Here is a 23,056-nt window from a genome sequence, read left to right as displayed (position 1 = left end):
GGACGTCGTTGCATCTGCGAGAGAAAAAAGGGAACACGGTAAGAGGGCATCCCCAAGCCGTAAGCGCCGGAAGGGCACTCCCTAGGACAAACAGCGGAAAACTGTGCAACAGAAATCACACTAATAAAACACTAAATCACAAGCACTATGCTTAGCGATGGAGATAGTCGCAGCTACGTGCGCCACCTGCGGGGACGCAAGTTGTAGCGGCTGGACGCAGGTGCGGGAACGGGATCCGGGTCCAGGTCCTGGAGGGAGGCAGGTTGCAAATCGGGCTTCTCTCCGTCCGGGTCTCGGAGGTGGTAAGACTTCAAGTCCGAGATGTGAACTGGCCCAGTCTCTTCGCCGGTGCCGCAGCGACGAAGCCTGTAAGTGAGGCCGGAGGAGCACGCACTTACCTCGAAGGGGCCATCCCATCTATCTGCGAGTGAAGCTGCAAAGCCTCGTGACGCATCACTTAGCGGGTGAGTCCGTCGAAGGACGAGGTCACCGACACTGTAGGTGAGGTTCCGACGTCCACGGTTGTACTGGCGAGCCTGGTCCAACCTTGCGACGTCCAGGTTCTCCCGAGCCGTCCGGGCTGCATCGTACAGTCGACTCCGGAGGTCCTCAGCAAACCTTGAATAAGGAGGCCGGGTAGCACCATCCCGGAGGCCCAGAGCATTCTCCACTGGAAAAGGGGCCTCTCGTCCCAAGTTCAGGAACGCCGGGGTGAAGCCTGTAGATCTGTTGACCGTCGTCCGTGTAGCGAACGCCAGTTCTGCCAGGCGAAGATCCCAATCACGGTGGTGCTGGCTAGTAAAAGCAACCAACATCATTTTCAGGTTCTGATTAACACGTTCGGTAATGTTAGCCTGAGGGTGATACGGGGAAGCCTTCTTATGCTGAATGTCTAAGACAGCGCAAGAATCTGAGAACACCTTACTTGTAAAGTAGGTTGCGTTGTCGGTGATCAGCTGTGCGGGAAACCCGAACCGGCAAAAGGTGTCGAGTAGTTTTTCCCACACGCTCTGGGAAGTCAGCGTCCTGAGAGGAAACAGCTCAACCCATTTCGTGAACTGATCAGTAACCACGAACAAATACTGGTTACCTCTAGGACTATGGGGAAATGGTCCCATCACATCACAAGCAACTATCTGCCAAGGTCTATTACTCTGAACAGGCTGTAAGCGCCCAGGGGGTAAACCACCACGAGGTTTTGCTCTCTCGCATACGGGACAAGCACGAACATACTTTGTTACATCCTGCCTCATTCCTGGCCATGTCGCAACACGACACAACTTTTCATAAGTTTTCCTGCCGCTGCTGTGACCTGCCAAGGCCGAGTCATGAAAGTAACGTATGAAAGACTTACGCAACTTAAGTGGCACCACGACTCTGAACGGGGATGAGCCGTCGTCCTCATCCGCCTGGGGTATGTATCTGAACAGGATGCCATCCTCGCCCAGCAGATAGGAGTCGTGCCGTCCGTCAGTCGTTTCGGTGTCCGCCGAGTCTTGCTCAGCTATCCACTGCGACACCCGCTGACAAAGGCCGTCCGCTCTCTGAGCGTCTAGGAGCTGCTGTCTGCTCGCGACCGTGCCCCAAGACGAAGATACGTCTTGTGCCACCTGTGCTGCTGCCAGAAGTTGAGAAGGCGCCTCGGTGCCTTCCTCTTCCCCCTCCGGTAGAGGCGCACGTGACAGTGCGTCTGCTACCACGTTCGTTGAGCCCCGCCTGTACTCCACGTTGAAGGAGTAGCCTTGTAGCGTCAGGGCCCACCTGGCAAGTCGTCCAGACGGGTTATGGAGCCGCTGCAGCCAAGAAAGTGCCTGGTGGTCAGTCTGGACAGTGAAGGTACTGCCGTCCAGGTAAAGGTCGAACTTCCTGAAAGCGAAGATGATCGCCAAGCACTCCTTTTCCATCACGGAGTAGTTCCATTCTGCCGGATTCAGCGTGCGACTTGCAAAAGCCACTGGACAAAGAATAGCGTCATGCTCCTGCAAGAGAACTGCGCCAACACCATAATCGCTTGCATCTGTTTGCACAACAAATGGTTTGTTGAGGTCGGGCAGATAAAGCCTAGCCGTATCAGCGATTGCTTGTGATAGAGGTCGAAATGATCGTTCCTGCTCTTCTCCTCAATTCCAGCGCGTGTCCTTGCGCAACAACTGGTTAAGCGGCTGCGCTAGCTCGGCACAATTAGGAATGAATTGTCTGTAAAAACCAAGCATACCTAGGGAGCGCTGCAAGGCTTTGACGTTACCGGGAACCGGAAAGTCCGTGATCGCCTTTAGATTGTCGTCGTTAGGACGGATGGTACCTCCGTCCACCACAAAGCCGAGAAGGCTGATCCTAGACGATGCCACCTGCACCTTGCGGGGGTTGATCGTTATGCCCTCTTCGTTCATCATTGCAAGGACGATTGAGAGGTGTTCCAAGTGTTCCTGAAAATTTCTAGAAAACACTACGACATCATCCATGTATGCCATTGCGAAATTGTACTTCGCACCTCCCAACACTGTATCCATCAACCGCTGGAAACTGGCGGGTGAATTGGACAGTCCGAAAGGCATTCGTACAAATTCAAACAAACCTCTATGACACGTAAAGGCTGTTTTTGGGACATCCTCCGGGGCAACTTCGATTTGCAAAAATCCTCTACTACAATCAAGCGTTGAAAACACAGTTGCGTTGCCCAGGGAATACAAGATTGAATCAATGGACGGAAAGGGATAAGAGTCCCTTACAGTTACTGCGTTAAGTCGACGGTAGTCGATGCATAACCTAGCCGTACCATCACGTTTCGGAGCCAGAACAACAGGAAATGCCCAAGGGCTCTGAGACCTTTGAACTGCACCGGTTTGGAGCATTTCGTCAAGAGCAGTGTCTAATAAAGCACGCTTATGCACACTCAATGGTCTCGGATTACAACGCCAGGGCCTAGCGTTACCGGTGTCTATGCTATGCTGTAACACAGACGACTTACCCGGTTTTTCGGTAAAGATTCCGTCAAACAGCCGCAGTACTTGTTCAAGCTGACGGCGTTGCTCCTCAGGACCATGGAATGACCCCAAGACAGTTGTCAGCCCAGACGTTTCAACGGACGCTGCCACAGCTTGCTGTGCTGTGCAGTGTTCCCGTGCTGCGGCGAAGCGGAAAAATCCCGACGAGCCGTGGTACACGTATCCTCCATTGGGCAGGTCCAGCACCAACTTCTGCCGGATGATGAAGTCTCTGCCCAGGATAACAGGAACTGCCAGGCCAGGAAGGTGCACGAAGCGCTGCTTTCGTTGTCTCCCGTCCAAACGTACCCAGAGCACAACTGCAGTCTGTGCTGGAACGGCGTCATTGGAAGCAAGACGAAGAGTGACATCTGTGGATTGCAATTCCACATGCCGTGATACGCAATGCTCGTAAACACTATCCCCGATAAGGGAAAGCGTAGCTCCCGTGTCGATAAGGGCGATGTAATCTTTACCCAAAATTCGAACGGCGATGTTTGGTTCCTTATCCTCGATGTAATCTCGGACACAAAAAGCAAGAGGAGCCAAAGCATCTCTTTGCGTTACCTTACCGCTTGCAAAGCTAGTTTTTGACTGATCAAGGCCACGGATAGTAACCGGCCAAAGCACCCAACCTGAAGCTGTATTTATTTATTTGTCTCTTTGTTGTTTCTTTTTCTGTCTTGTTTATATTTTTCCTGTTTTCGTTTTTTCGTCTTTAGGGAATAGCGTACTGCATGGCTGACCTTTCCCCGTTTTTCCTTTTCTTTTTTTTTCTGCCAATAAATCCCCCCTCCCCTCTGCGGTCGTAGGAACGGACACTTCTCTTTTTCCCTTCAAAGTGAAGCCGAATTCCTGTAGTCGAGCGAAGACATTATTCAAGTTTGTGAGGTGCTCTGTGTTATTTCTTTCGGTGATGATAATGTCGTCAAGATAGCAAGCCACCGATCACAGCCCTGCAATGACCTATTCCATCGTGATTTGCAAAACAGCTGGCGCTGGATACTTCTCAGTTACCTGCACTATCACCCTTCCCGAACCTCCCCGCTGACCTTTCCTTTATTTTTTCTCATAAACATATTCTCCCCGTTCCGGAACCATACTCACCGGATCCCTCGAGGATCTGAACTCTCGCCCCCTCTCTCTCACCAAATTTCTTCGTCCCTGGCCACATGCAGTCCACCAACGCTCTGCCCTCAAAGCTCTCCTCACCTTTCTGGATACCATTGGCCTTCGATCCTTACTGTGAAGGGGCTCATTATTCCATTCCCCACATCACCACCAGCAATGAGGTACAGTGTCGCGCAGGCGACGAAACTTCCCATTCATCATCTTGTAATAAAGCGGCTGTTGTTGTTCCAATTGGTAAGAAGCTCTTGCTAGAACTCAAAGCTACTGTGTCACAAACAGGAGCTTGTTAGATACTATATATTTTCCACAAATGTTCGTAAAATCATTGCGTTCATTCTTGTTAGTTTCTACATGCTTATGGTTTCTCAGCTTACAGAACTCTGTTCGTGAGCAAAGCTTCATGCGTGATGCACGAACGTCTGCCGTAAAAGTTAAAGGAATTTCGGTTCAGCCAGCTATCTACTGCACTTATCGTCGCAGATACATACGTATAATGAGGATAAATATGTCGGACCGTAATATCTGGAAGACGCTCTACCACCAGCAATGGGGTAGAGTATCGCCTCCTGCGGACAAAACACCCCAGTCATCATCTCGTAATAAAGTTGATGTTTATCTAAGAAAATTAAGTATTTCAGATATGCTTTTCCTAACACATATTCTAAGTGAGCAGTCCACCTATACATCTTAATATATACATCTGACATACATATATACATATACATCTGAATCAAAAATAACACCTAGATATTTAAAGATTTTCATTTGGTCAAGTGGTGCGTCCGCGGTACCTTATGCAAATACAGGGTGTTCAAAATTAAGCTTTCACTAGCAGTTTATAAATATGCGAACAAAAGAAAACTGGTGCTACTTTTTCTGTTCCTTGAGCAAGAAACAGGCGCTACATAATTAGCAGCACCACAAGTAGTTTTCTTTTTCAAGTACAACAAGTACAAGTATTCCAAGTATTTTACAAGTAGTTTCAAGTTTCTTCCACAAGTAAGCGTAAAGTTAGCATCCGGCTTCATGTCATCGGTGTGTTTGCGTAGCGCTCGTCAAAGCTTAATTTTGAACACCCTGTATAAGGGGGCTACGCTTACGAGCTGAAGTAATGGAAACATGAAGGGATGTGCCTCAGGATGAAAGCAGCCGATATTTCGAACAGAGGCTGTACTTCTGGGAAAAAAGAAGAACAGTCTGTGTTGGAAATCTCGGCGGCTCTCGTCCTGAGGAAATTCCCCTTATACTCCCTTACAGGTTCGTTGGATTTCTGCCCGTGTTCTGTAGCTTTATTTATTTTTATTTTTTTACATTTAAAATTATTTTCTACTGAGTGCACCAATGAAAAATATATCTATCGTATTTTGCAAGATCTTTTGGTCACAAACACCTTTGATGAATTTTATACAATCAATAACCTTCTGATTTGAATTTCATGATGACGAACAATATCATTAATATAAAGGAGAAACTGTATTGGAGCTAACACTGCGCCCTGAGGTACACCTGAGAATGACAGAAAATGCTGTGAAGTTTGTGAGCTAAAGTTCAGAAACTGTCTCCTACCAGTAACGCAAGAACAAAGCAAGCTCTGCAAATTCTGATTTTTGACAAATATTTGGAGCTTATACAAGAGCTCACTATGCGGGTGTGCCGTGTGTCGAGATTTCGGCGATTGGAAAAGAACCTCAGATGGGCAAAATTAATCCAAAGACCCGACCACTGTAGCTCTCTTCACCTTTTGGATACCGTAGGATTTTGATCCATATTGTGACGGGGATCACTATACCATTCCCCGTTTCGCCACTAGCAGTGGGGAAGTGTATCGCCCCGGGCGATGAAGTTCCGCATTCATCATCTCTAAATAAAGTTGTTGTTGTTGCTATTCGTGTATGACCGATTTAAAATAGAAAAGTCAAAATTCAAACGTGAAATATTAGCACTGGTGTAGGAGAGGTTGAAAAATTAGGACCGGGTGGGAAGACAGAGAGGAGGAATGAGCCATGTTGCACTTATTTGGCCATTTATCACTAGTGCTGTTTAATGGAATAATCCACTAGGTGTGGAGCTTATGTGTTGCATTTGTCCTTTTATTCACTGGGCACAGTTACTGCAACGAGCCTTCCAGCCTTTTGGGTGTTGCAAGCAAAATCGTACATCTACAAGGACGTTGCACCTGCTGAACCGATGGCTGCAACAAAACCGCAACTGAAGACGGCACCTTTCGCATCAGCCTCGGCAGTAGCGGCGATAGCGGCACGGGTGGCGCCAGAAGACAGGACTGCGCCTACGCCAGTCGCTCCAGCCATTAATGTTGATGCCACTGCTGCTTAGTAGATCTTGCAACTCCATGTGGATTGTGCTGCGGCGCGTCTGTTTTCATTGTTCTCCGCATACTTCCTGTATTCAGTGTCTATTCCCTGCGCAGCGATTAAACATACATAAACAGCGTATCGCAGCTAAGCAACCTCAACCAAGACGGACACCTCCTAGGCGCCATGTGTATTGCGGTGCAAACTTCGCATTGCCATCCGCCGAATAGTTGACTGACTTTTCGTGATAGCGGTCTTCTTTGGCAGTTTATAAAAATGTAGCTTGAACAGCGCCGACCATTTCATCGTCTTTTGATTTATATGTCTAATGATGTTACGTGAAAAGTACCAAACATTTCCAGGATGCATAAGGTAAAAATCCCGAGACAGGGGAACACGAAGGGACAGACACACAGTTCGCGTTGTGTCTGTCCCTTCGTATTCCCTAGTCTCGGGGTTTTACATTATGCATCATCTTCACCAGTTCGCTTGCTTCCTAGCCATTGTTTCACTTCCAGGATTTCATGTGATGAACACAACAGATGCATTACACGCCGAGTAATCCGGCGATGCTGCTGGATCATCACCGATTGTAACGAAAACAAAATCAGAGTTCATTGTCGTGGTAGACATATATACTGAATCCCAAATATAAACCTCAAACGCCGCCGTGTTCTCACGCTAGATAGAGCGGGGATGCGCAGCAATGTAGCTCCTCGGGGGCCGTCGCGCTGGCCGATTGCAATGACCTTGCGGAACCTGTTATCGTCAAGGCAAGCGGGACTGAGGGGTCTGGGGAAGCGACCCGCTGGTGTCAGTCTCTGCTCGGGCGAAGGCGTGAGAGGCAGCGGAAAAGAGGGAATAAAGGACGACGTGGTGACCTCTATTTTCCGTGTCAGAGTCAATCCTGGTTGGCAGCAGGGAACGAACTTGGCTACTACAGCCTACACCCGTGCGAGAGACTACTTAAATACGAGCAAATCCCACAAGGGCCGTCAAGTTTCAGCCTCGAACAAAAGCCGTACCCCCATGCAAACGTGTCGTGAGCATTCTCCCGCACCAAAGAAGCTCGGAATTTAAACCTGTTGCCTAGAAGGACCACGCCACTCACTGACCGAGTCTCAGAAGTCTCCTGCAAGATTTCGGATTTGGGGAATTCTGGGAACAATTCAACAGTTTTGAAAATAACTGCAGCTTCTAACAAAACAAAATGTCAGAGGTATAAAGTTGTTTATCGCGACTACGTTCTCATTAAAAATTTTGAACCCTTTTCTCGGCAATTGCGGTGTAGTAAAAAATCGTAAAATCATGATAATACTTGAAAAGTGCCATATTTCTGTCAGGAAAGGTTCAACTGCGACAGCGAGCTAGAAGAACAACTTAGCTTCACACAGAACTGTAGAAGAACAGCTCGGTTATGCGTGAAGAAAAATTGAGAACGCACTTCAACTGAAGAAATTCTCGGCGCCCGGCTTACGATATATAGTCTACGGAGCTCAGTCACCGAGCATCAGCGCCCCTTGCACCTGCTCACCTCGAGAAACATAGTGTAAAACTGAGATAATTTCAACAGAAATGCCAAAGACTTTTCACTAAACTAATTAAGTCAATATCAGCAAAGTCATTTGCCTAATGATATTTTCGACCGTCTCAGTGACGGGGCTGAAAAGAGGTCCCAAGCAGGGTTCGAGGTAACTCGTTACTGTAAATAATTCCCTGTCTTTTTTTCAGAGGAACTCGTTCCTTTCTCAGGTGACTATGTCACAGTAACTTATACTCCAAGTTACATTTAATTCACTTTTCACTCGCGTCCACATATTTTCTTGCTTTCTCTCCGGGTCTTTGATGGATTTTATTGCCATTTTGTGATATTCAATCAATGCCCGTGTTCTATTCAGGAAGGAAGAACCGCTGCCATTGAAATAAAGCAGAACCATTGTTCGCCCACAGGGAGTAAGATGCAAAGCTTTCGAATGGACCTCTACCAGAGAAACGTAATCATGAAGTTGATCGGCAGACTAAAACCAAAACAAATGTGAAGGTGAGGGCTGGATTTCAAGAAGCAGGCACTTGCTCGCTGCCCGGCTCCCATCGAAAGAAAAGCATGACTTTTAAAGACCATGGTGATGCCCTCAAGACCTTTGGTTTAGGGCGTGACCTTGTTCACCTCTAGCCTCGAGCATAGTTCAACTTTATGAAATTTGCAGCGCTGTCGAACACTATGATGTCATTTGTTTACAAACAGGGAGAGATCTAAACGAAAACTATATAAGCGTGTTGCGCTCCTCCGCAGGCAAATCAAGTTCTAATTCAACTGCTCTTGCACGTTCTACATGATATTGCCTTATCCTCTTTGTGTCCGAAGTAAATTGAGAGTAACTCGTTCTTTTTTAAGTAACTCAGTAACTGCGAGTTACATTCAGACTGAAGAACTTCCTTATTAGCTTACTTAATTTTTTTCACACTGCAACTTAACTTGTAACCAGTTCTTTTTGACAGGTAACTTGTTGATCTGTGGCCCCAAGCTTGCTTCAGGTTCGCTTGACGGCTCTTTTCCATTTTCCTCTTACGGCCCTTACCGCCATACTATAAAGTTCTATGATGGCAGCGGGATTCGAACCCACTGCATCCAGTAGAAATGTGTGAGTGGGCGTTATGAGGCTTGTGTTGTGCTTCGTTCATTCGTCGGTAAATGTCAATAGGCAAATCATCGACTTCCTATTGCTGACTTAATTACCTTGGGAAACAGTCCCCAGCATTTCTTGTGCAGCAATTTTACTTTGCTATTGCGCTTTTCAAGGTAAGGAGGAACATGGTACGCTCGCGCTCGCTGACCGTGCTTCGAAGCTTATGCTCCGCAAGCATCCCGTCAAAAAAAAAAAAAAAAAAAAAAAAAAAACGTTCTCCAGTTCAGCGAAAAGTACCTTTTTAATCTTTTCTCCAGGCATAAATCGGATATTCTTCTACAGTGCAATAGGTAGGACGTCTTCCTAGATTTCTATCGGCGTTGAAAATTTTGCAAAACTGAACAGGTTTTTTTAGGAACAAGTCAGGTTTTCCTGAGAAGACTGAAAGACAATTTATATGAAATAGTCCCAATTACTTGTCATTCTTTCTTCCCCTTCTGAATTGCAAAATATTGGGCATGTTACGTGACTGGTGCGTCTTTCCATGAGCTTCAACTGGTGACTTGAAGCTTAGGTAACACCACAGTATAAGGTGGCTATGAAGCAGGTGAGCTGGTGTCGTTAGTTTGTGTCCCTCAGTCGCGGCGTCAATTATTGGTGTATTGCGTAGTACTGGAAAACTGGTTGAACAATAAATTGTGTTAAGCAACGAACAGTTATCAGAAATAAGTATAATACGCGGAATACTCTTACGGATTACGCTGCAGTTGAGTTTCAGTAGGGATGGTTGTTGTTAATGCTAACTGTTCACATCCGCGACGTGCTCAACAATGAATACCTCATAAAACACAAATTGCTGCTTGAAACGTATTTTTGGCAAAAAATAAGTTATTTGATGGAAGGGAATACGGCCAGCCCATCGCCTCTGTAGACCACGAAATGCAGAGTAAATCAGAATCGTTTAAAAGCGCAAAGCTGCTTTGAATAATAATACGAATGGCAATGGAGAACACGAAATAAACAAAATATAACGAAACAATAGACCACTAGTCTTTTATATAAATAATTCCTACAAACAAATCGAGCAACAAAAGTGAAAAGTTTCCAAGCATCACGTCACAGTTCACAACGCACTTGCTTTGTTGTCAGATTGCACACACATAAATATAATTGCAACCCAGGTCAACCAAGTAGACACTTTTCATTGCTAACGTCGATACAACCAATACAAAGTCGCGGTGAATCGCTGCAGGCCCATTTATTCCGTCAGCAAAAACCTCATAGCCACGGAGGTGGGTGCTTGCTTTCCTTGTTGCGAACGGCAGTCGACCAGAAGACAAAAAAAAAATAGGCATACCAGCCAGCACAAGTGCAGCAAACGATTCACACAAAAAAGCTGTTCGTTATAGAGTGTTATCCGCAAGCATACAACGAAGGCAAACGTAATGATTCAGCATTTTGACGCGACTAGAGACTTTGTGAACTTATTGGTGCGACCGGTGCAGGCGCCACCGCGCTGACACCTAGCTATGGGGAGCATTGCTTGGCATTGCGCAACACCGGTGATGTAACGACGGCCAGAAGCACAGCACGCGTTGCTCCTTGATCCACAAGGGAATGCACGTGGGGGTGGAAGAATACTTAGGAAAACTGTAACCGCGCGCTTCTCACAGAGTGATTTAAACCGGAAGAATTTCTGGCATATTGGTTTTTCGCAGAAAAGAACCGTTGCCAGCTAAAAATATATCGTGGTTTTGGAAATTGCATAGTCCCTTTAAGGAAGGTAAGAAAAGGACAAGTTCTGTGGAAGAGTTTGCATGGTATAGACGGGATGGTGCGCAAATATCAGAATAAGAGCGCAAGTTAAGCGTTAGTTAACTGCAACACACCTGTGGTCTAGGGGTACATTGCAGGAAGTGCGCGTGTGTTCCCTTGTTCCGCAGAATGACCATTGAAGCCGCAGTCCACAAGCAAATGAACAGGGTTGCATACAAAGCTTTTATATATGTATATTCACGAACGGTAGATAACGGGATGTATCAGGCAGCCCGTCTATCGAGATACAAAAAGAAGAGATACTGCACTAGTGGAGACACGCGATAAATTTACTGATGTTCCCCCGATTGGTGCCGGTTGCCGACGCCAGTGGTGTACTATGTCCACTCACAGTCGTGCAGTCTCCTGTGCCCCGGTCCGTTTCTTATGCTGAGCTCACAGCATGAATACCAACTACACCATTTCCAGAGATTATCAGACTTTGCCAAGCACAATTAAATACATAGATCGATCAATAGATAATTTGGTTTCACGCCCAATCTGTTAGAAATGAGGGCAAAAATCCATGTGGATAATTAACAGAAGTACCAGAGGATGCAGACTAAAATTATGACGACTTAACGAAGCCCAGGCCCAACTCGTGAAAGTAGTAGAAGATGATACTTACCTGCCTGAGTTCTCCAAGAAAATGCAGGATGTAGTCGTCTCCACCAAATCTAGGAATGGCACGAAAGTGCTCCAGTGCAGAGTTGCTGAAGCGCTTGTGATGCTCCTCGAGTTCATCGTCTGTCATGCATTCCCCCTGGCTAAAAATCTACCGTGTCCAATGTATAAAAATACATTAGTATCAACATAAACAACGATTACATCAATTACACGATTACAACGATTACAGCGAGTGGCATGATCATGTCTTCAAGAAACATATCAGTGATAGTGATTGTGATACATCTCAAATGAAAGCTACTTTGTCGTTGCTATTGGTATTTTCATATACCGTGGTCGTATGTATTCCATATGGCCCATATGTACTGTGTAATGATTTGTAAGTACATATTTCTATGAGATTTCCACGAGTTGGTTCAGCACTACATTCCGCAGTTTGCTTCCTGCAGTTTCCATATTGTCTTGCTAGTAGTGGATACTACTTGACTACCAACGGGACAACCGTACCCATATATTCACCAGTTAGAACTTTTGTGACGCTTACGGCGTTCTTGTCCTCTTGCGGGACGGAGCTCCGGCTCCCAACATCTGATATCCTGTGCATAATAAACTGGGACTTGTACAGCGTCACTAATTTTCTGATGTACACAGGCGCACAAGGTACAAACCTTTCAATTTGGGGCTGAAAAGCGGTATCAACTAACACGCATAGCCTGTTTGGTGCCAAACCACTGGCATTAGTTCTCGACTTCAACTTTCGTTGTACCCTCCAACTCCATGTCACAAACACGTCTCCTGTCCTGCAGTTCTAGCGCTGAACATCTTTTGCCCAGCTTTCCAATTGTATCTTACATAGGTCCTACTACTTGGAGATCCAGATTGTTCATAGGGTTCTAGGTTTTCGTTGCTTAATTTTCGAGATTTTCGGTGGGGGAAACCGATGGCTATTTTGCTCAGAGGAAGCGGTGTCTTTCAGTGGTAATACTTTGAGACATCTAGACACTATCCTAGCTTGGATTCACTCTTTTGTTACTAACCGTGTTCAGTTCGTATCTGTAAATGACAACAACTCTGAGTTCGCTCATGTAGTCTCGGGTGTGCCTCAAGGTTCTGTACTTGATCCCCTCGTTTTTCTAATTTACATAAACGACCTTCCGAATTATATCACCTTGTCTGCCCTGCTTTACGCAGATGATTGTATAATTTATCGAGAAATCACTAACAGTCATTACACTGACCTGTTGCAGGCCGATATCCGAATGGTGTAACAGCTGGGTAACGGAACTTAACCTAACAAAATGCAAGCTTCTAACGGAGTCCCGCAACATAGTGACAAGTCAGGCCTATACTATTAACAACATCCCCCTTGAATCTGTCTGCTGCTATAAATACTTGGGCGTCTCCATCTCTAACAACCTTGAATGGCGTACGCATATTGAGTACATCACTCATAACGCGTTGCGCACCCTGGGCTACATTCGTCGACACTTCTCACCTGCCCCAGTTCATGTGAAGACCACGCTATATAAAACACTTGTCTTGCCTAAACTGGAATATGCTGCTTCAGTCTGGGACCCTGATCAAGATAATATCATCAAACTAATTGAGACTGTTCAGAACAGTGCAGCCCGTTTGATATTAGGCGACTACAATCGCACTGCCAGCGTCACCGCTATGAAAACTAACATACGATTAATTGATCTCTCTTTAAGACGAAAAAGGCTTCACCTCTGCCTGTTCCATCAATTTTTTTATCACAAGGCGACTCTAAAATCGTCTCTGATGACACCACGATCGTCCATTTCCCTTCGTGTTTATTATCATCAAAAAGTAGGTGTAGTGCGTTGCTCAACGAGATCATTTCAGGGTTCATTCATTCCCCACACCTCATCAGAATGGAATAGTTTACCTGGTTCTGTCACTTCGATTACTAATATTATAGAATTCAAAAGGAGTTTGTGCGACCTCCTTCACATATAATGTCATTGTATACTGTCAAGTTTCTCACTAATATGTTCTTGGCAAAGTTGCTCGTTTATTGTCATTATGTTGCGTCCGCATGTTTATCAATTGTTACTGTGTCTTGCTCACTCCCCTCTTTAATGCCCTCTGGGCCTTGAGGGTATATTTACAAAAATAACATAAAAATAAATAAACATCAAGACACCTGAAAGTATTGCTCTGAAAAAGTGCATTTGAAGACAATCGGTGAACAATTATTTCCACTCCTGTTTGTGGGAACCAAGACTCCCCCTCTCTGGGTGTCGGCCCGCTGACTCAGCAACGAAGAAAATCGCAACACAGCAATTAAACCAACAAGGAAGGTTTATTACCAAAAGCAGGGAAGGGCTCCAGGGCACGCACAACAACTATACCCAGAGAGAGCGTCGCGAATTGCTCATGAAACGAGTCATTTCATGCTCCAGCACCATAAACTGTTTAACACGTTTCTCACGTGTTCGGATGGTGGTGATAACTATCACTCACACTCCCCCACCCCAAAGCTCAGTCATGTCGCGTTTATCCGGAGTTCAGATATCCGGAAAACTCGTTATCCGGACTACTTTATCAGGAACGAACCTGCGACCATTGACTTTTCTCTCAGCTATCCAGAATTTGTTGTCCGTATCCAGACAACAAGCACAGAGACAAACGTTCCAGAACCGACATCATTCTGATTCGCTTATCCGGAAATGTGTCAATGGCCACTGTCCCAAGCATGTGCTGTGTTCACATTGCTCCGAAAAAGGGTCACTTCTCACCTGGGCACTGTGTATTGTAAGACTCCCCTTTCCTCAGAGGTCACTCCCTTTTGGTGTGTGCTGGCACAAGGTACGGATAAGTGGAAGAGGTGCCATGTGCCCATCGGGCACAGGAAAGCCATATGTGAATGTCAATGTGCAGGCCGTCCGAATGCATCACCTGTCTTTCGGCTTATACCAAAGACATTTGCAAAAAGACAAATACATGTGCGTGAGCCCAACTTTCTGGGATATTGCCCATCTTTGAACAGCAAGGTGACTCGGTGGGTTCGTGGTTGTTACCAAAATTCTGTTACACGGTTGCCTACTAAGTTCAAGCAGCTCACTTCACATGAATTCCTGAAGTAATAATTTTCTTTCTTGTTTTCTTTTGTGCAGCTACGGAGACGTTCCCAAAATTTTTAGGTTTCCTCTGATATTTGCGTGTTTCCACTATCTAGAAATCCGTTGTCCCGAAGAAAAGGGACGACTCCCGACGTGCACGGATAATCGAGACATGACTGTATACCGTCTTTTAGAGGTCCTCGTTGTCTGATATGTTAGACACCTCCACATAGTGCAACATGAGGACGCGTTCTAGCAGAACTTCCTCTGAGATTCTTATGCCAGCCAGATAGGCTGTCAGACAGATAATCAAGAAGTCTGCAACCGAGTTTTTGTCTGAGCACCCGGAAAAAAAAGGGGGGGGGGGCAGGTACATGGAATAGTAATGGCACCTGAGGCTGGGACTGCGAAACAATCCAACGCTTCAAGACATTGCGTCGTCAACGAAGAGAGCCCTGTTATGCGTGTCAGAAGCTCTGTCGTTACTGAACTGTCTGGTTGCGGTATTGCAGATACCTCAGCCATCGTACCTTGCGACGGCATCTCCAGCGGTGCTTTTTCGTCCCTGACTATTCGTTAGGTCTGCGCCAATGCTACGAGTCCAAACAGGGCGCCGCTACACAGGTGTCCGTGCAGTGGGGAACTTATCACCCAGAAATCGTAAAAAAAATTACCGGTGTACAGTTTTCGGTTCTTTTCAGTAAATACTGAAGACTGGGAACCGTAATTATTGAGTTGTCATCTCATACATTCACTAGGAAAAGTTGTATCCCACACATCCTTGCAGTGAGGCGCCTATTCGTAATCTGTAGATTCATCGGCAAGAACTCCAGTGGAACCCACCATCTTCTGGCAAACACATTGTTAACGAATGCGGAGGAGACACGCTCGTACAACGGTTACTTATCCACCTATTCGTTCAACAAAAATGCTTTTTTGTACTCGCATTAATAGGCTGTGTACATTTTCCTTGCTTTTAAACGAAGTCTAAATAACCGCAGGGCAAGAAGTAATAAATCATTTAACTGAAGATAAGAGACCAATATGACGCTTTTACACGATGTTGCGGCATTTAGGAGTGCCTGAATCTCCTGAGCAGTATAGTAAATAATCTTCATTCATTCCTTAATTCAAATGTTTCTAAATGTTTTCTTTCCTTTTTTTTTTTTTCACGTGGAGCACGTTTTCGGTCGCGCAGCAGTACCAGTCGCTTTTCGAGAAGGCAATGTGTTACAGAGTATATCCATCATCACAGCCAGGCTCTTCACATCAGTTGCTGTCGGGCTCCTGCATTTGACCCCGTTTGGTCTACTGATATGTTTCGTTCAGGCTAGGCCGTTTCAAAATCACGTATCCCAGTGCCTTCGGGCCCCAAACTAAACTTCAGAGAGGATGAGGGTCGTGTCTCCGCATCTACAGAACACCAAGAGCTAAATCGCCAATATTTCGTTGGGCCGCCTATCCGCTAGTGTGCCCTGTTCTAAAAGTGCCTTGGACAAATGTACCAGGCAACCTTATCAACATAACGTTGCTCTAACTAGGTAACAAGTAGGGATACAGCCTTGAAATAGAAGCGGCAACAAAAACTGTGGCAAAAATCCCATCAGCGAACTAGTTGTCCTTGGGCTCCCTCATGACCGCTCTGAATTCTCCTATATAATAATGGTCCGGCTGTGTTACTCAAAGTTTCCTGTGAAGGTGATGATTGCAGAGCAGTTCAAAAGTTTGGGGAGGAGGAACCCCTTAACTACTGTTAATTGCTCTGTTGATTTATGTTGGGCGTGTTCCGTCGGTTTTAACGTTAGGCCACAACTGTGTCAGCAAGATTGAGTTTATTTCATCACCTCACATTTTCCTTTTTTTTTTACATCATGTCTTGTGAGTCATCGTATGTGAATATGAGACCATGCATTACAGCCAATTTACTCCAGGCCACCGTACGATACGCGGAGACCTCCCGGCACAACGAATGCAAAATTTGAGTGGTTGCTCGGCAGACTCGGCCGATGTTGTGTTGTCATGTCATATACAGTAGAATCTCACCAACATGATGTGCCCGACGTGATCATAAGTGGAGTCTGCTTCATTCAAGCCGCACCTACAAGGCTCGAATGGATAAGCTATTTGAGATCGTTTTCACATTCAAGTTTGATATTGACCTCCCGCATATTGTCTGGCTTGGTTGCATCAAGCCAATTTGAGAGCATCGTGGAGATTTCCACATCAGCATCGGCCAAGGGCGACGATGATGCTGAGCGGAGAAGGGCGATACTTCGTGTGAGCGTTCTAAGATTTCGAGGCAACAAATGGAGACACTCAAATGCATTCTCCACTGAAGAAAGTTTGCCCTGAAACGGGCGTCGGAAGGTTGTGCGGAGGCAGTCGCCGCCGCCCTTTGAACTTTCGCTCTAAGGGTTCCACCCACCACCCCATCTTTCATCCATAAGTGTCATCCGAGACAGATTCGCTTTCAGCTCTGTTACCGCAGAATGAAAATGAATTATCCTGGTGACACTGTATCTGCTGATATTCCACTCGAAGAGTAGTGTCATGCCATTCAATTAAATTTAGTAGCCTTGCTTAGACTGTACGAGAAAATGCGTATCTTCTCTCAGCCAAAGGACTCAGCCTTGCTTATTCATCACCGCAGGGAAGTATTCGCACTAGGAAGGAAAGCTCATCCTGTGGGGAGGAGGTTTTAAGCCGTTTGTTGTGAAGTTTGATGGCTTGTGTGGTATACCTGCCTGTTTTTGCCTGAGCCATGATCACAACAGCCGACTTTGCCGACGCCCTTTGTAGACAAAATCGCTGCACTTTTGATGAGAACAAATATAAAAACAGAGAGACGCCACTGCGCGCCTACGTTTACAAATTAGCCTTACGGCATTCAAAGAAATCGTCATCAGGTATTTTACTTTGTGCTGCTCTAACGCCCAATTCTTTTCCGTCTCGCGACGATCACAACGCGAGATGGCTCTCCCTCGCTGCCTTTACTTTTCGCTATTCTCTGTTCCTATTCGCTATTTGCATGGTCAATCGTCATCGGATTGCTTGGACAAGAAAGCGTATGAATGGATCCTATTTTTGCATTTGCCTCACTTCAAAATCTAGAAACATGCATCGCTGTCCCCTTGGTTACGTTACGTGAGGCGAGGCCTCCCCCCCCCCCCCCCCCCCCCACCGCCACCCCCGCCCTGTCGTAAAGGTCTTGACGCCTCTGGCTCTGGTTACTTGGTTGATCTGTCACTTGGGAGGAAGACCGTGTATCTCTAAACAATTTCTGATATTAACATTGCCTTGAGTTTGAGGGGAAAACACAGGACGAACACAGGACGAGATGAACAGATAGACTCACGAACCAACAATGAATTTTCGTCCGTTCTGTCTTGTTGTCATGCAAAAGAGACCAAGTATTTGTAAAAAAAAAAAAAAAAAAGGACAGAGAAAAGCTGTCGTGCCGTTTCAAGAGGCCCGTACCTGCACAACCCTTTACTACATGTCTTCGGGGCAAGAACAATACAAAAATCAGGCTCAAAGAGATAAATAAATAAATAACAATACCTTATCCATGTCACTTTTATACTGGTTTATCTCTTTCGCGACAGCCTCCAGGTAATCAAAGTCTGCTGTTACCTAGCAAAACAAAATACATCATTCCAGTATTGCTGACGACCACTGTGAACGCTAAGCATTTGAAGCTTCAATTACCTGCAATATAGATCTCGGCTCTTGGAGCACGCCTTTCTCAAGAAAGGCCATGTAAGCCTGAACAATTAAAACATCAAGTTGTGAATATTACTTCCGCAACAGTGGCTCAGCTGACTAATAATTACCTCAATGTAATCCACCAGCGCTCCACATGTAACTTCTGTGCCATTGACTTTTTTGACCAAGACGTTGTCTGGAGCGAGGAGGCTAGTTGCCAGGTCATTTAGATGAGCTATGAAGTCTGGCTCAATATCTGCAACACGAGTGTTTGTTAAGCGACCAGTAAATGATTATACATACAGGGATCGGCACCCAAGTATGCACCTTTTCCGTCACTTCATAAGAAAAGAGGATAAAGTCCAACCCGCCTGAAATATTGCACAGTGAGCACTCTTAGAAATGAACTTCACCGCATAGCACGCTTCTAGCCAATAATCATCTCTAATGATATCGTTATCTGTCCTGATTTGATGAAAACGGGACGCCTTTTTTGTGCCAATGTACCGTATAACAGCATAAGTGTCACAAAAATGGCGTACGCCTTCCGTTTTCAACAAATCAGGACACATAACGGTATCATTAGAGATGATGATTGGCTAGAAGCATGTTATGCCGGTGAAGTTCATTTTTAAGAGTGAGGGGCGTTTTCCTGAAGTTTTCTTTTTAGCATTCCTTGCGGGGGCCGTCTGTTCGCACAAACACGAGATAAAAATTGTTCGAACCTTTGACCCCATGCATTTTCTACGGCTTATTCCCGGTTATTTTCGGGACACTTCACCGAAGGACAGCATTTCACAGCCAATTTCGCACATCTCATACGATAAGAATGCACTTCCACCCCGCTCAGAGTTGCAGCTTTGCTTGCACTACCTCTGTGAGATGTCGCGAACCGCGGAGTAAAATGCGGCTCTTCAATGAAATGTCCCCAGAATAACCGGGAAGAGGCTGTAGAAAATGAATATCGTCAAAAGCCCCAACAATTTTTATCTCGTGTGACGGAAGTGACGGAAATGAGGCACACTTGAGTGCCGCACTCTGTATACAGGGTGTCCGGTGAGAAAGTGTCATTGAATTTCCGGTGAAATTCCTGTGAGAAGTGTCATTGAATTGAATTTGAAAGTTATTAACACGGCATTAACAACATGATGTGTAACCCACTACTGTTTGCTTGTTTACAGATTGCCACTTCTGTAGCTCTTTCGCCATGTGCTGCGTTTGTGCATACTACACCCGCTGAATCACACAGAGTGATCAGTGGCATGTGTGCTCCCTGCAATCTGCCTGTTATCGACTTTGGATTACAAGGATTCGATGCCAGCAGGTTCGGAACGACGTCATCAACCAGTTCGCCTCACCTGTCGTCGCTGCTTCTCCAAGCCGGCATAAAAGCCCCTCTCTTGCTGTTCAACTTCAGTGGCGGGCACGGCATTAACAACATGATGTGTAACCCACTACTGTTTGTCTGTTTACAGATAAGAAATGATCACTCTTCGATTACAAGCGATTATCTATGGTTGGTCATTCTGCCGTGCCCCCACACTTTGTTGTTTACATGTTACCAGTGTCTTCATTCACTTGAAATGCTTTTGTATATTGCGGGTGACGTGGAACTGAATCCAGGCCCAACCCTGGAGGAAATGATCGCTGACATTATTGTAAAAAGTGACTTTTCTTCTACCTACTTGGATAGAATTGGAGATGTTGAATCTGTTTGCTGGCAAAATAAAGTTTAGAACCACTTCTTTTGTTATCGTTGGCATTGATCGACCCCCATCTTCTGAGGTTTCTTACATGGATCGTATCAATGATTACTTAGCTGTTAATTTTAGGCCCAATCAGAATGTTATAATCACGGGCGATTTCAATTTGCCTGGGGTAGACTGGACATGTTTTTCAGTTGGCAATGTTGAACGCAAGTCTTCCCAGCGCCTGTTGGACCTATCGGTGTTACATGCGCTCACGTAAATGGTTCACAGCCCAACGAGGATTGTTAGAGATCATTCTTCCATATTGGATTGATTGTTTGTGTCAAGGAGTCTAGTTAACACTACTTGTACAATTGAAGATGGTATATCAGACCACCAGATTATTGTGTTTCAAACAAAGGTAGATATCACTACGAAGCTACCGCAATCTAGGGATATCCAAGTTTATAATTTTCGTGGCGCACCAGATAACCAAATATCACTAATCCTAGAAGACTGCTATGAAAACGTCCATTCACAATTTTTGCGTGGCACTCCTGTGGATGATCTCTGTAATCAGTTTAAGCATGCCGCATTTAATTGTCTCCAATACATCCCGAAGCGCCGAAAAAGAACCGCTAAACAAAACCCATGGGTAACTAGAGTTATTATCCGTTTAAAGCAACAGCTTGAGCGATGTCGTAAACGAACAAAGTCAGATTCTTCAGTAGACATCAGGTTACGGCTGCGTTGCCTACGTAAACGACTATCAACCGAAGTTAGAAATGCCAGGCTGTTCTTTTTGAGCAATACTCTTGTAAACTATATGACAAATGAACCATCCAAATTTTAGCGCTATGTGGTACCAAAAAAGAAAGAAAAAAGAGATTAAACTCCGCCTTGAGGGTGCTGTTATTGAGGACCCACACATGGTTGCTTGTAGTTTTAGTAATTATTTTCACAGTGTCTTCACGGTTGAAAGTCAAGGGCTGATCTCACCGCGGAGACTATCTTGTGCTGCCCTAGATCCTGTGTTTTCACTTGAAGGTATATTAAATCTTTTGCTAAAGTTAACACAAAGAGCTGCGGACCAGATCGTATTCCGAACGAATTTTTGCTTCGATACTCTAGCTGGTGTGCTATGTTCCTGCAACTAATATTTCAGAGATCACTCGAAACTGGTACTCTGCCCGCTGATTGGAAGCTGAGCAAGGTCGTTCCCATATACAAAATAGGTGATCCGTTGTCACCGACTAACTATAGACCTATAGCCTTAACATGCCAATGTTGCAAATTCATGGAGCACATTTTACATAAGCACATTATGTCCTACCTGGACGAACATAACATACTTAGCCCAAGGCAACACGGTTTCAGACAAGGATACTCGACAATCACACAACTCGTAGAATTCCACTATGATTTAGCCAAAGCGATGGACGATGGCTTTCAGACCGACGTCATTTTTATTGATTACGCAAAAGCATTCGATTCAATATCTCATAAGAAATTACTAACCAAGCTTAGCGCCATTCTTAATAACAAACAGATTCTAACCTGGATAGAGTCTTATCTATCTTATCGGAAACAGTTTGTTCAACTAGGAGACTCTCGTTCTGGTTTACTTGACGTTACATCTGGTATGCCTCAGGGCTCTGTCCTGGGGCCACTCCTGTGTAATATTTATATCAATGACATTCCAGACGTAAGTAAATTTGGTGTCTCGTTGCGTATGTATGCAGATGACACTGTACTGTACCACAGAATATCATGTGCTGACGACCAGGTAGCCTTCTCAAGAGCATTGCAGGAAGTTGTATCATGGTGTGATGTGTCTCAACCGAACATGAACGTAAAGAAAACAGTTTGCATGCACGTCACAAGGAAACACAGTGTCTTTTTGCACGGTTACTGTATACAGGGTGTCTCAGATAAAACCCCGGGCTGAATAATTCGGGAATGGCGCCATCTATCGGGAAACATTCTTTTTTGTTACCATCTCTGAGATATCGTCCACCAGCCATGCAGTGTGAAATTGATGTGCGCACTTTCATTAATTAGCTAAAAATAAAAATCAACTACCCGGAAACGACAGCTTTCAAAGTACGCGTCCGACGGTACCGCGACATCTACTACACCATTGGGGATCTTGAGTACATACCCCTCAGAGGAAAAAAAAAAGTCGTCGGGTCTAGTCATGTTTGCGAGTAATTAATTAGTTTCGGTTTACATATTTTCCTCGCGTAGGACCGCAAACACGAGTTCTTTCACATTGCTATCCGCCTCGGAATTACGTGTACTTCCGCATGTTTGGCAGCAGGGAGTGCTGATAGAAAAGTAACAGCCGCAGAACCCGCTTCCCCAACCTTCCTTCGTGTTTATCTGATTGATGTACAGTCCGCTCTATGGGGCCGTCGTTTAGTCGAGATAACGTGCTTTTATTGCCAAAACAAAGAATCTACGCACAAAAGAAACAAGCAAAACAAAGGAGTGAAGCGGGGATTCTGTTATTGTCCTGAGCTTTCGTGCCATGAAATAACAAGCCTTCTGACCAATTGACCTTCTATTCACTTTCGATCTCGAAGCAGGAGAAATTATGCGTATCATGCCATTTCCCCACTTGGTTTCGCTTCTGTAATGCCATATTCTCTGAATGTCCATAGGCGACCGTTGGACGATGTATCGACGGTGGTGTGACAGTGCAGAGAGCGATGTGCTCCTTATGCACCGCCACGATGTATTCTTGTGCTTGCAACCGCAATGAAGAAGTTGAACCGAACTTCACATAGGTTCTTTACTTATAATGAAGGCAACCTCTTAAGTTCAAACTACAAAATTAGGAAAACACAAATTTTGTTTATGGCGGCACAGAAATCACAGGACGTGTTCAAAATGCCTTCCTTCCGCGGCAAAGCACGTACGGACAAAGGCATTCCGTAGGTCAGACAAAGGCATTTCGTCGAGGTAGTCTTGGACAACGTTCCCGAGCACTTCACCGATGTACCTATGTGAAGTTAGGTGCCCGTCACAAATGTATGGGCCAATGATGCTGTCACCATGAATGCCACGCCAGACATTAAA

General features: G+C 45.4%; 1 protein-coding gene across 1 annotated transcript in view; it reads right to left on the bottom strand.

Annotated features, from left to right (window-relative positions):
* Nucleotides 1-2,167: 2,167 nt before the first annotated feature.
* LOC135367503 (atlastin-3-like) overlaps nt 2,168-23,056 on the bottom strand; it is a 31,897-nt gene continuing 11,008 nt past the window's right edge. The window contains exons 4-9 of the mRNA XM_064600803.1: nt 18,416-18,543; nt 18,291-18,347; nt 18,144-18,215; nt 11,498-11,644; nt 2,303-2,426; nt 2,168-2,196 (exon numbers count right to left, since the gene is read on the bottom strand). Of these exons, the coding sequence (XP_064456873.1) occupies nt 2,168-2,196; nt 2,303-2,426; nt 11,498-11,644; nt 18,144-18,215; nt 18,291-18,347; nt 18,416-18,543 (557 nt within the window). The remainder of the gene's footprint in view (nt 2,197-2,302; nt 2,427-11,497; nt 11,645-18,143; nt 18,216-18,290; nt 18,348-18,415; nt 18,544-23,056) is intronic.

This window comes from Ornithodoros turicata, chromosome 8 (assembly GCF_037126465.1).
Source record: "Ornithodoros turicata isolate Travis chromosome 8, ASM3712646v1, whole genome shotgun sequence".
Classification (NCBI taxonomy): domain Eukaryota; kingdom Metazoa; phylum Arthropoda; class Arachnida; order Ixodida; family Argasidae; genus Ornithodoros; species Ornithodoros turicata.
The sequence above is the reverse complement of the archived record's forward strand: the minus strand, read 5'-3'. Positions and strand labels throughout refer to the sequence as shown.